This window comes from Chrysoperla carnea, chromosome 3 (assembly GCF_905475395.1).
Source record: "Chrysoperla carnea chromosome 3, inChrCarn1.1, whole genome shotgun sequence".
NCBI classification, from domain to species: Eukaryota; Metazoa; Arthropoda; class Insecta; order Neuroptera; family Chrysopidae; genus Chrysoperla; species Chrysoperla carnea.
The window spans coordinates 82,017,796-82,033,157 of NC_058339.1; the positions used below are offsets into that span (position 1 = coordinate 82,017,796).

General features: G+C 25.8%; 1 protein-coding gene across 1 annotated transcript in view; it reads right to left on the bottom strand.

Moving 5' to 3' along the window:
- Window positions 1–14,186, bottom strand: part of LOC123296297 — a 743,564-nt gene extending 729,378 nt beyond the window's left edge. Inside the window, exon 1 of the mRNA XM_044877758.1 lies at window positions 13,765–14,186. Coding sequence (XP_044733693.1) covers window positions 13,765–13,861 — 97 coding nt within the window. The 5' untranslated portion in view covers window positions 13,862–14,186. The remainder of the gene's footprint in view (window positions 1–13,764) is intronic.
- Between the last annotated feature and the right edge of the window lie 1,176 nt (window positions 14,187–15,362).

Genomic DNA, 15,362 nt, shown 5'->3' on the forward strand with positions numbered 1-15,362 from the left:
TAGACGTTTTACCGAAGAACAACCTTTTAAAACCACTTGCCTTACTAATTATATAAACAATGTATTATAAAATAGTCGTCTTATATCACCAAATAAGAGAGGTATATAAAGTCACTAAAACCTTTTACTACTTTTTTGATAAAATCTTGTTTATAGTTCGCCGACCAGTAAAATTTCAGGAAAGTGATATAACAACCTTTACGGCATAGTTCTTCCTGCTATATTAACCGTACTGAATCCGAAAAGAACCTCCTCTATGCCTGTCAACGGTACATCTCCAATGTTAATATTCTCGATTATATAACAACTTGCTTTGGCGTCTAATTCTGTTGCTATTTTGCTTCGCCAATCTTATAACATGCAGAAAAATGAGAATACTTTGTAGAACATTATCATTCTTAGAAACGTTAAAGATACCTATTTCGTTTATCTTGAAACTCCTGCTATAAGGACTCGAAAAAATGCTATTTGAATGGAAAGATATAACAACAGAAGGGATTTTTCCAGTATGATAATGACCATTTACACAAAAGACCATGTCCTACAATCTATCCTAGTTCGTCTGCATGTTCATCGAAAAGGCAAAAAGTTTCAATCACACACTTAAAATAAAATGCTTAGAAATTTGCATCAACGGTCACAACCTCAAATCTCTATGAACGTTATTACATGATCGAAAACGTCTGTATTGGACATTTTCCGCTGGCAGATCAAAAGGAGCCCATTTTCGTAATTGGTATGAATAATACAAGCGAGAAAACTTTGTTGCAAAGATGGTTACATTCTACAATTAAATTTTCATTGGCAGGACTATATACACTAAGGGGTATTAGAATGAGCAGACAGTTTACGGGTATCAACTAAAATTATAAGCATCAATTATCAGATTTACATACCGTAAATTAACTAGACATCATGATAAGTGGATGAATAAGGTATGTTTTATCTTATCTTTATATAACAAATTTTATTATAAGAAACACATCTTTCATTCTCACTCACCCATATATCTAATAAAATGATGAAAAGACATTATTTTAAATGTTTTCTGTTGTTTGTTTGTTTCCCATAGGAATACTAAAACCCTACAAAGTTTTATTTGTAAACATTCACACAACAAAACTATTGCAAACAATCTTTGTAATGAAAATTTTCTCCATCAATTATTATTAATTCTATGTAGTTCGTTTTTTGTATTCATATCATTTCAATCTAATTTCATATAAGAATGTTTCTTCCATGAAGAAAATTCAATCTGAATTTATTTATACTTAAAAAAAACCTAAAATACAAATACTTTGTATGTTTTTCAACCTTGTGTTGTTTTTACCCATTGTAAGTTTGTGCTAAGGTTCAGTAAGTTTTTTACACGAGAAGTGTGTATTATAAATTTTTTTTCTATAAGTGCTGTAAAACTCAGGGTATGTACATCCTTTTCGTAAAAATTTTTTATTTTACAAATTATTATTGGTTTAAGGATAATATTATTGGATATTAAATAAAACCCCCCACTCACTTTCATTTATATCCATATCCTGCGTTCAGGGCCAACAATTTTTGTTGGCCCTTATCACTATGCTATTGAATGGCAACACCATTAGAACAGTAGACAATTTTTTTAGACAGTTCATATATATACATTTGAATAGTATTATTATGAATTACCATGGTTTTTTAATGTCAATCTATTTGTTCTTCGTCTACTTAAGCCTAATCCAAGCCTGTTATCATAGATCTTTTTTAAGGTGTTCCAATACCAAAACGAAATTGTTAGCAAAAAACTGAAATTTTGTGTGTCAATTAATGTGTATTTAGTGCGCCTTTTGTATACATTTCAAGTCGAATATCTCTACGTATTACAATGAATTATTTATTAAATAAAAACAGCTCTTTGTGCATGGTGGTATATGACGAATTCATTTTAGTCAATAAGTGCTTTTAAAATGTTACCATTGACATAAACAACTGTTATCAATAATATTCCTCAAGTTTTAAGCTTTTTAATCATATCAAAATTAAGAACTTTGCATAAAAATGATAACTTTGTTTTGGTTAAAACACTGAGTTTGATAGTTTGTTTCTCCTAAATCGTACAGAGAATCGATATGAAGTTTTCTCAATAGACGTATAAAAGGATGATTATTTTATAAATAAAACAAATCTTTGGTGTAATCTATATATATAAAAAGAGAGTGTTTGTTTGTATGTCCCCGATTTTCCCTAAAACTAACCATTGACCTTCGGTAGGGGATTATGTCATTGGGTAGCCCTTAGGCTCCCATTGTGAATAAGGGAGTTTGGTGGGGGTGCATTGTGAATAAGGGAGTTTGGTGGGGGTGGAATTAAAAATGATCTAGGAATTCATAGAAAATAGATTAAAAAAATAGTTCTAATAATTTTCAATAGATGGCGCCACTATCAATAGTACAATTTTCACTAGATGGCGCTACTGGCGCAAATGTCTTTCGATTTTTCTCGAAAATTCTGGAATGTTCCATGGATTTCTATCGAATTTTCTAGAATTTTCTCGAACATTCTGGAATGTTCTATGGATTTCTATCGAATTTTCTAGAACATTCTCGAATATTCTCGAATGTTGTATAGATTTTTATTGAATTTTATCAAACTTTCTCGAACAATCTGGAATGTTCCATGGGTTTCTGTCGAATTTTCTAGAATTTTCTCGAACATTCTGGAATGTTCTATGGATTTCTATCTTTTGGAACATTCTCATTTTTGGTATCGAAATACCTTAAGACATCGGTTGTCCCAAAACAATTTAAATTTGTAAAATGTGTAAAATTAAAGACAGAGAATGCATCAAATATAAAAAATAAACTAGAATAACGATTTCTTTTTATTAAATATTTAATTCTAGTACATATTTTCAATTAAATTCTATTGTTTGAATACCTAGCATGTATATGTATGTATGCATGTATGTATGCACTAAAACTAGTCTCTCTTCAGGACTATAATAATAGTTGATAAATAATAGTGCAATTAATAATGTAAATGGGGCTTGGTAAACTAGAGCAGCATATAAGGTATATATGGTATAAAGTGCATAGTTTTAGAATGAAGTAATTATCGTTTGGTGCTTTTATTATTATATAAAACATCCTTAGATAAACTTTAAACTAGAAGCTTAGATGATGTTAATCCGAAATCGTCTTGAAATACTAACTATCTACTATTTAGTACGTATATCTCTCCAAGTTTTTTTTTATCTTTTTAACTTAAGGATAAAAGTTATTTACCTTTGATTACACAAAGCCTTTTACAAGTTGAAAAATAAAAAAAAACGTGAATTTGATATTTATTTGTGTGAATATTAATTGCGAATAAGTAGTTTTTTCATTGTCAATATTATCCATTTTTAACTTCCCAGGGGAAGTTAATGTAATGACGCCGATTTTGAAAATCTCCAGTTTTACATATTTCCGCGGTTTAAAGTCCGCAATATCAGAATTAAACCTTTTCAATGGGATGTCTGTGTGTATGTGAGAGTGTGTGCGTATGTGCGAATATTGGTTCGGATTATTTCGCCTCGATTAATTCGCGAACCAGTTATGACATTAACACGGGACTGGGTTTATTCGGCGCGTAATCGCGTATTTAAGAACTGAAAGAGTTTCTAGCAGAATTACTTGGGCCGTTTTTTAATGGTACTGCCAATTTTTTTAATTGAATTAATGCCATCACTTAGACGATTTTAACAGAAACAAATGATATGGCATAATACAGTTAAGGTATTTCGATATCGATAAAATGAAAGTGATCCAGAAAATTTGAAATTTTATTTATATGAAGCTTAGATAAACTAAAACCAATTAAAACCAATCCGCGTTCATCGATAAGTCCGGAATGTCTATCTTGAGACAAAAAATGCCACCTATTATTAGTGAGTTTTTTTAACAATTTATATCAAATACTGGAGAGAGGGGCGCCATTAGTTTGTATTGTTCAAACAAATGCTTTTAAAAAGAATAATATTACAATTTAAATTTTCATCTCTCTGTTATTAACTATGAAGAAGAGATATTTTTGAACCTTTTCAACCCTCGAAACTATCTCTATTTTGAGAATTCCAGAGAACAGACTGCATTTTAAACAGTATACGCTAAAACAGGATACGCAGTCGCCGTTTAAATTTTTAGTTTTAAAAGCTCAATTACGTAAAAATGTATAATCTCGTTAAAAATCATTTTATAAATAAGAAACAAAATTCAGTTTTTAATAACAAAAAACATTCTCTTTTCATATCAACAACTTAAATAAAATTTATCTATTTATAGCGGGTTTTCCATTAAGAGTGTGAAAGCTTTAAACTTAAATTAAACAATTTTTGTATTAGATATCACTTTAAAAAAAAATTTAATTTAAACGAGAAAAGATTTTAAGGCAATTTCTGTGATAATCTAACATCAACCCAATGGAAATCGCAACTTCTTTGGACACCTCGATGTAACATTTTCTGGAACTGGATTTTTGAATTTTTAGGTTCATGCTGGAGGTATACCGAGTATAAAAAAATAGATACTTTCCTATGTATCTCGAAAAGGGTTTTTACTTTTCTTGTGTATTGAAACATTAATTTATGAAGAATTGTTTTGTACTAAAAAATCGGTTCTTGCTTGTTTTGTTAAAAAGAAAACACACCCAAAAAAATTTATAAATTTGTAGTTGTATGGGTGTAGGTATTGATAATTCATGTTGATACAATGTCTTAGTATTATACACTGTTCTCGTATGTAAGAGCATAATTTTATGAGGTTTTTTAAGAAAAATATACAATTCTAATGATATCTCATTTATAATTTTTTTAATTTAAGCTGGGAAAATGAACATTTCGATCACTCTTAATGAAAAACGCTTCAACTTCTATATAATTTAATGATAGTTTTGCCCAGCTTTATTAAATTATAAATCCCATGTAAGTAATGCTTTTCCTTGCTCAATGTATGTTATGGAGCCTTAATAAACATTTATTATATTTATTACAGTCATTTAAAACATACTCAGACTTTAGTTCTTTTCATAAAATATAACAAGAAAATATTATATTTTTTAAATAAAACTACAAAAAAAAATAACTTTAAATCTATATAATAATATTTAAAGTTTTTAATATTATTATACATATATTTTAATATTTTTATTTATATTTATTATTATCGTTCGGTTGGTTCTTAAGTTACGTATTTTTAATATAAAAATATATTTCCAATTCAGTTAGTATTTATTGTAAAAAATTTTTAAAGTATAATAATAATAAATAATGAATTATTTTTTTCATGGAATGATTCTCAGATAGTAACATTAAGTTCGGAGAGATGAAAAGTTTATGAGCTTGTAACGAACTGGTGATTTCCACCATCTCGTATATATTACTTTGGTTACACAAACACCTAATTGCCCTCCGAAAGTCGATTTAAAGACGTCAATTAGTTGTTATTATTTCTTCTCCACATTTCAGCATTAAAATGTATTAGCAACCTCATACAAGCTCTTCAGGAGTGTACAAATTTAACAACAATTTCCAGGTGAGCAATTACCACATAGTTTTATGTCCCGGAAATAGAACATTTAAAAAAAAAAGTGTAAATCACGTTTGCAAGACAATCCACGACAGTTTTTTTTTTTTTTTTTTTTTGGAACATTGTTTATACAGTGTTGTTTATACGACACGGAACATTATGGCTAAACGGCTTGCTAAAATCAGTTCCATTCTAAAAATGTGCGTTTCTCATGAAAACATACACAGTTAGTTATAGGAAAGTAGATGATATTTGATAGTTAACAGTTAGGATAGTTAACAATTTCTATAAATCCTGTTTAACAAGTTATATCGTTGAAAACTTGTAATTCTTTAGTAATACTTTTGGGACAAGCTGTATACGTAATTAAATTATTCACAGTTGCGATAAGCAACTTAGTTGATTAGTAGACTCCAAGTTAAATTTGGTTTGAAAAACTGATATAAGCTTTGAGAAATTATACGTTAACATTGCTACTATAATTACAGAAAATACAGAATATTTCGAAAACGGTGAAGTCAAAGTGAAATAATACATCGGGTGTTTCATTAAAAAAAATAAAACTTTGATACATTCCACGTTTCCGGTCACCCTACATATTACGAAAATAATTTAAAATGTACAACCAATAATTCTTCATCTATTCGTGAAAGAAAATTTTGTTAAAATCAAGCCGCTTAGGCATAACCTTTCGTGTCGTATAACGTGAACAACTCTGTATATAGAGGAGAGTGTCCCTGAAGCCATGTTTTCAGAAAGACAATTTTTAGAAAATTTTAGACCGTACCTCATATCTGTTTCAGTTTTCTCAGAGAACTTGCTTCTATATACCTCATTTTCTACTCTTCCTAGAAAGTTTACTCTTCCTAGAAAGAGTCAACTCTTACTAACTATTGACCATTCCTGTAACATGTACATAAACAAACAAAATCATTTTTGAGTGATTAGTAGAACGCAGGCACACAAAAAATGTTCCAATTACTTGACGTTTCCGATTATGACTCCACTGTACGCTGTACTCAGTGATTTTCTACGTAATGTCAACTTGCTCATAGTATACAAACCATACTCTCTCTCAACGTACAAACAAGTATATTGCATTTAAAAAAAAAATCTATGCTTTTATATGTGAAGTAATTTTTATATCAAATGGATTTTCTACTTTTTTTCCTTGTTTTGTTGTTGTAAAAAGCCTCTGGCGACGTTTCTATATGCAATTTCCATTTTATAAAAAGGTATTAGTAATTTAAATTATGTTTTATGAAGATTTAACGATCGTTTTATATATCTTTTACAAAACGAAAGCATAAACTTAATAAAAAAAATGATAAATATAAGTATAAAAAGTTTATTAAAAATTATTATTAAGTATCATTTTTATTTTTTAAATTCCGAACTAAAAAAAAAGGGTTTTATAAGTTTGACCGCTATGTGTGTGTGTTTCTGTGAGTGTGTCTATCTGTGGCACCATAGCGCCTAACGCCTATAAAAAATATATTTTAAAATTTAACATATTTCACTAATTTATTAAATTGATTTTTTCATCAGAAACTAATTGAACTATTAAACAAAAAAAAACCCTTACTTCACACAAAATAATAATATACACTAATATTTTTTATGTTGAACTTTATATTATAGAAATAAAATAAATATGACAACTTAATAATAATGACGGAAATATTTAATGATATGTTAATATATACAAATCATAGTTTTTATTATGCGAGTAATGCATAACACAAAAAATAATAATATAAAACTAAAATGAAAATTTATACATAAAAATTATGTATACATACACTTGTGAACAACGAAAATGGTACACAACATAATAATGATTTAATTATTAAAAAAATCAATCAATCAATCAATTAAAAAAAAGTATTTAGGTAAATGTATTTTATTTCCATAATCTTTATTATAAAAACTACTGAAAACCTTTTAAATTTATTTAAAACTAGCTTCATACCTTTTCTTTCATATTGATTGAGATGTCAATTTTCGAGAGCAAAATAATTAATGGCATGATGAAAATAATTAATTGCGTGATTAAAAGACACATGATTAATTTTGAAAAGGTTACACTATTTTAAATTTTCACTGTTTCTTGAAATTTATGATTCTGAAAAAAAAAAAATTCAACAATGCTCTGTAAATGATTCAAGATATTTCTATTGAAAATTCTAATACCTAATTTTTCAGCGATTACAATTTACTTCCCTAACAGAAACTTTCTCAACAAAGCCTTTTTGGAAAAACAATACGAATATAGAATAATTCTATTTAGAACATGTATGAACAGTTATAATAATAAATGAATGTATCAAATGGTTCGATTTCTTTGCCCCCAAGTATAAATTTTACGATAAATAAATTTGTTTATAATTACAAATAATACTTAAAATTATTTAATATTATTCATTTATTTATACACAATGAGTCACATTTATATTTATTTAAATAAAAATAATACAACGTAATAATAAAAATTGAAATAAAAGCTCTTTTAACAAGATTTTAATAACAAGGAAATTTTTATGTTATTTTATTGGTAATAAAATATTTTAAAATATAAAATAACAAAAAATAAAAAAGAACTCAATCTATCAATTGAATTTAATAGATTTTAATTATTTCCTTAATGATATTGACTTGATATTCTTTTATAATAAGAAATAAATAAAGTTTTTTGAGGGTATTCAATTACCCAAAAAAAATTTACGAATTATTTTATTTTACATTATTTTATAATGTTTTTGTACAAATAAGAAAACTAACCTGTGCTCTCACCATCATAAAAATAGGGATTATTCATGTATTTTTTAATTATTTTTAATTCATTGTTTACAACGTTATAACATAGTAAAAAGTATAAAAACTGTTTAAAAATGCGTTAATTAAGTGTAAAAAAATATTTAAAATACAGAATAATTTTGAGATATTTAAACGCAGATTTTTTGGTGCTCTCTGCTGATGACGTATTAATATGTGACCTGTCAATTGGTGACAGCTCAATGTATAATTTAAACTTTAACAAAATGAATTTACGACTCAGAATTAACACTCGTTATATTTAAGTTTTCTAATCAAAAGTCATAGAATAATATAACTCAATGTAATATCATACAAAATATGAGTAATTAATACCATACAGTATGTCAACGAACTTGACAAGTAATTGCAAGCCAATACTATGACGTTATGTGCGTTTTAAAAATTTTAATTTCCGTTTTAGAAATTTTGAATTTCTCTCTTTGAATTTGCACTTTTATTAATTAATTTTAAGTAATTAAAAAGATATTAATTACTAAAATAATAGTTTAGTTGAAATGACCAGCCAATAAAGTTATGGTATTGAACCAAATTTAAATTTCAGGAATATTCCCTATAAGAATATATAGTTTATCAATTTCAACAAATCAAAATCGATAAATTACTGTCAAAATCTAAACTAATAATTTTTTTTAATTATGTAATTTTCTCAATAAATAATAATAAATTTTAAATTATAATTACCGTTTATTTTTACATTTGAGTGGCGTAGATAAAATTTTGTACGAAATACATATGAAAACGCATTATTAACGTACTTCTGAAATTGCTCAACTCGTGTTTTTACGAGATTTTCCGCTCAGTTGTATATCTCTCGAGATATAAAACTGATAAGTTTTTAAATAATCATCCCTCTGAATTACAATTTATTTGCTTTATCGATAACATCAAAATATTCGAACTTTTTTTCATCTCTAGTTTGTATTTTTAATAATCGAACAACCTTAACCTAAGAGTATTTAATAAATAAAATTTATAAATGAAGTGGAATCATTTTATCAATTTTTATTTGTTTTTACAGATATTTTTATTTTAAGAGTTTTAACGACACAGGAAAGTTTTTAACAAAAACTTTTTTAATGGATTTTAATATAGAAATTTATTTTATAAATTTTATTAAAAAAATTCAAGCAATAATATTTATTGACTTTAGAGCAAACGATTGAAAACGTTTCCTTCCACTTTAGAATATTTTATTTCTACTTAGAATAAATATACCTACTTCGAGTGTCTTTTAGGTGTTTATATAAAAAAATTCATACGAAACGTCTGAAAGCCCATGCTCGACACAAGGCAGCTTAAATGATTGTGAGCTTACACAATAAAGCCAAAATTCAATGATTCGGTTTACCTTCCTATTTTTGAGAATGATAAAAGAAAAAAATTTTCTAAATAATAATAAATTTGATTAAATTTCTTTAAATTTTCATTTCATTTTTCAAGGTAATCATACTAACGTCAAAAAATTTATAAAACCATGGTATTATTTTTGTTATTTTTATCATAAACAAATTTTGTATAAATTAGATTAAATCTCTTGAGAATCAACGCAAGTTCGAAAAATTTTGAGATAAAATAAAAAAACTTGTACTCATACCTACACTAATAATAAAATTATTTTTATTATTTTAATTACTTATTATAATATAGTACGTACAACCAAAAACCTAATATAAATTCAAATGATAAAAGTAAATTTGGTAAAGAAAACTATATGTAATATATCCTAATCGAGTTTTCAATTTTCCTATTCAACAAATTCTTTTCCCTTCTGTGTATGTTAAAAAAGATCTATTAAAAACACAGTATATACACGCCAAACAAGAAAATCGTCAAAAAAATATCGCGATTTTACTAACCTTAAAAAATTTTATATTTTGAACCAAGTTGATAATTAAGGCTGTTGTCTTGCAACGGCTATTTCGCAGAGAATTCTAAATTTTTGTATGCTTATTAAAGATTGAAACTTAAAGTACGGATTGATTGTACTGAGCTTTAATTGGTGGAAATTCATTTTAATTTAGTTAGGTGTTGAAAAATAATTTTTACAACATTTTATTTCCTAAGTACACTTTATTTTAAATTATATTGACACGAGTTTTGGGTTTTATCCCAGTTTCGAAAATGGGATAAAATTATATTTGATTTCATTACAAGCTTATATACTCTAACCGCGAATATAATCAAAAACTTTTTGACAATATTATTAATTATTTTGACAATAATATTATTTGACAATACATTAAAACCAACTATTTTTTGTCAGGCATATTTCGAAAAAACAGTAAAGCACTATTTCCTAGCTATTTAAGGCGTACTTTACACAAATTTAATAAAAATGATGAATTATATTTAATTTAAAAAAATTAAAATAATAATTCTATATTATTATTGACAAAAACATGAAAAGTTAAAAGTGTCTGCCATTTTTAAATAGAAAATCCAATAAAAGCAATTTATAAAACAACATACTCTAAATTAAAATTTATGAGAAATGGGTGCAGTCGTCGCCCGCCACTTCTTCTTCACTTAATATCTGCTTTATTCCTTTATATTATATTTACTTCTAATATTATTATGAAAATTAATGATTATATTAATCATATTTTTCATTCGTTTTTGTTTTATTCTCTCATAATCTTAAAAAATAATGTACACACTCACTAGCGAATGTCGAAAAACATAGAGGGTTTCTATGAGATCAAAAGTAGAATATCTCTAATTAAAACTAAAAATTCAAAGAGACTAATCAAATTACTTTTATTTTGCATTTGAAAATTATTTTGTGCAAAGGATGCTGGAAGGAACGAAAATTGTATTTGATAAGCATTCATTCTTTGCAATGAATTGGATTCCCTCGAGTAATATTTGATTCCTATCAACCATCAGGAAAAACAGGACAACTATCAACCATCAGGAAAAACTAAGGACACTGTAAGTCAAAAATTGTAAGTAATTACGTGCGAATTCGTCAAAATTTACCATTCATGAAGATTTGGACACAAAATGCGAAGTTACTAGACGATATACAGAAATAACTATTTTTTGAATATTGATGTAAATATATTGCGAAGAGACAATTCTAAGTTGGGCATTTCGGAAATGGTCCTTTTAACTGACTTAAAAGGATTATTTGTATTCTCAAAATTTACTTTTGAGGAAAAAATTAAACGAAAAAGCTCCAAATATTATCATGATATGGGAACGCTTTTTTAAAGGATTTTCAACTTAATAAAAATATACAATTCGAAAAAAAAATTTTCGAAAAAAAGTTTTTTGATTAAATAAACTAGCATGTTGCAAGTGTTGCTCATTACTCATTTTTGCAATTAATATCGGTCTAATTTAAATTTCCTTCCATCCTTTGTCATCTATGAGCTGAGAATTGATCTTAAAAAGTTTTAGGTTAAATTCAAGTTTTTCATACGATATTCCTCTTTAAACCTAATAACTTTTCTTTAAAAAATTTATTCTATTTAGTTATTTTAAAATTGAAATTATTTCTTCCTTTAACTTTTTTAAAATTCCCTGTATAATAATTAACTCAACATTTTCAATCTTATATAAAAAAAAAAAAAAAAACTTCAAATTGAATTCGTCCAAATGATTATTTGAGACATCATTTATCAAACTTCAGTTGAAATTCAATATTACAAACAACACACGTGGCCAAAACATTTGTGCAAAAAAAAAATTAATGAATTTAATTAATTACTAAAATATACAGCACCACCACTCTAAAAAAAATCCATTAAAAATAATTACGATAATTTAAAAAATTGTAATCATAAATAAATTAAGTTAAAAGGGATTTATTATCAACAGTAACGTCAATACCAAAGGGGCGAAACTCGAACGAGGGATGATGAAATAGTATGAATCATTCAACCATTAAAATATATCTATCATCAATATATAGTCGACTAAAAAAGGATACTTCTTAATTCTTGAGAATAGTTTCGATTTTGACGATGTTTTTTAAAAATCTTGGATTGCTTTCAATCATCAAATGAGATTTGTTTTAATTTTTGTACATTAAACACAAACAAGAACGATAATTTTACCGATTTTTTTACTATTTGAAAGATATAGGATATTTAAAAATATTTAATAATTACATGTAACTTTGTCAAAATTTCATTCTAGAAGTTTGGGACCCAAAATGCAAAACTCATCTTCAGTAACGATTTAATGATTACAAAAAGTTAATAATCTTCAAAAACTTGGAAAAGATAAAAAAGAATTATTAAAAATCAATTTGATGAACGTAAATTTTTTTTCGTTATTTTTGTAAGAATATAAAACTTTGATCAAAATCTTATACGTGTTAGCAAATTTTCCCTAAAATAGAGGGTTTCTATTTTACGAAGACAGAAAATTTTACTCGGCTTCTGGAAATCATAGCAGATTAATAAATGATATTTATAGAGACCATAAAAAGTGTTTACTCAAAATTATTTTATGAATTTTTTCAAAAATTGGCAAATAATGAAATTCGATAAAATAAAACGATAAAAAATAAATTAATAAAAGTACAAATTCAGTGAGGGCATTTAATAATTTCAAAAACCGAATTTCAAATTTTTATACGGACGTGACATCATAGTACTGGCTTTTCAAATTTGTTGGCATACTGTTGGGTATTAATTACTTACATTTTACATGGTATTACATTGAGTTATATTATTCTACGGCTTTTTATTAGAAACTTAATAATAACGAGTGTAAATTATGTGTTCTAAATTCATTTTTTTCACCAATTGACAGATCGCGTACTTTTTAATATTTTTTTACACTTAATTACAGCATTTTTAAACAGTATTTATATTTTTTACTATGTTATAACGGTGTAAACAATGAATTAAAAATATAAAAAAAAATACATGAATATTCCAGAAGCCGAGTAAAATGTTCTGTCTTCGTAAAATAGAAATTCTCTATTTATGAAAATTTTGGTAGAGGGAAATTTGTTAGCACGTTAGCAGATTTTGATCAAAGGTTTATATTCTTACAAAAATATCGAAAATTTCAAAAATACAAAAATTTGGTTAAAAATCTTCTTTGTAGAAAATTTTACATTCATCAAATTGATTTTTAATAATTATTTTTTGTTTATCCTTGAATAATTAGATAATTTTTACACATTTTTTTTTTACATATTTACATATATTTACGAACACAATTCTTCGAGACAGTCTTTTTTGTCCTCTAATTAAAATAATTTCAAAAAATAAACAAAAGCAAACATTTCAAAAAATAAATTCATCAAAATCGTAATATGTAATTGTATATTACGTCTCAAGAACAATTCCGATTTTGATAAATTGTTTGATTTTCATCCTTCATTGCCTCCACTATAAATACATATATCATTGACATAACACATTACCTGGATATATAACCGTCACTTGTGAGAACAGCTGCACAATAAAAAGTAAAAGTGTTGAAACACCACTAAAATATTTGCGATTGTATTGTTGCACCATTGTTGTATCTATCTCACACTACCGTTGTTCTATTTTCGAGGATAACAAAGAGCGAGAACGAACAACAAACACACAAAATAACGGTGGGTCAATCAAAAGATGGATGATTTTTACTCCATCTATTTCATATTATTTTTCAATTCAATTATCTGTCCCGTCAATTTCACACACTAAAACAACCCATTTATCTTAATTCGTTCACCGCACACCAACAAAGTTTCACCTAAAAGGGGATGATTTTTTTAGATGAGGGTGTTGTTTATTAGCATTTATTACACACTTTTGTGGGTTATGTAATTGGAATTTATTTTGCACACTCTGTATATATTCCTTTGGTAATAGTTGTTTGTTTTTTTTTTAGGAAAATAAAAACTTTAAAGTTTATTTCACTTTTAAATAAAGTTCACTTCAAACGATTTAGAAATTATTATTTATATTTTTTAAATATTTTCGAGAAACTAAAAGAAAAAATTTATTATTAAATTTAATATATTTTTAGTTATATTAAGAATATTTTAAATATTTAGCTTTAAACTAAGCTTTAAATATTCATAATATTCTTCCAAGAATAATTCATTATTGTTGGGATCACAATTTTTTTGCATATTTTATGCAACTTAGAAATTTGATCGATTGTATTTTAAGTCATACAGTTTTAAAACTCATACAAAGAAAAAATATTGTATTTCTCATAATTGATAGAAGATTACATTTCTCGCAATAAAATTGTCTGATATATTTTTTTCCCGAATTTTCAGAAAAAATGCATGAAACTCCGTTTTTTCCGCTAATTTCAAAAATTTTATCGAGATTATCGAGAAATTAACGTTCAATTTTGTTTTTCTTTTCCTGTTATTACTCAATAAATTTATATTTAATTAAAGCACATAAAAAATTACATATTTGGCTGAAAAACTCACTATATTTTGCTTTTTTAAAATTTATTATTTGTTAATTAGGAAATTTTTCTAATTAAAAATTTGTACAGAACAAGTTACCTAAGCCCTAAGAAAAATTGAAAATTTTCGAATATTTTCAAAAGTTATAGCAGTGTTTGTCTGAAAAAACTAGGGTAATTTGCTTTTTTACAACTCTTGAGACATTACAAAAATTTTTGGAAATAGTCTACAATAATTTTACCGAATATTTAGGGAAAAATTACCATACACACTAAATTTCTGATTATAAAAATAATTATATTTTTTCGGATAAAAATTAAATTAAGTAACTTAAAATTAAGAACTAGAATTATTTAATTACTTTAATTAAGTAAATTAAATTTATTATTCATTTTATCAAACTCGTTTATATGAAGAGTGAACTGAAATTTAAACATTTTCAACAAATGCTTTGACAATTTATCGAACATTTAAATTTTTTCAAAGAAATTTATTTGATTCGATAAAAAAAATAGATAAACTCTTTAAGATAGACAGATGTTCTAGAATTCTATTCAATGATTCGAGTTCATTATTAATTAAGATAAGTATTTATTTCGTAT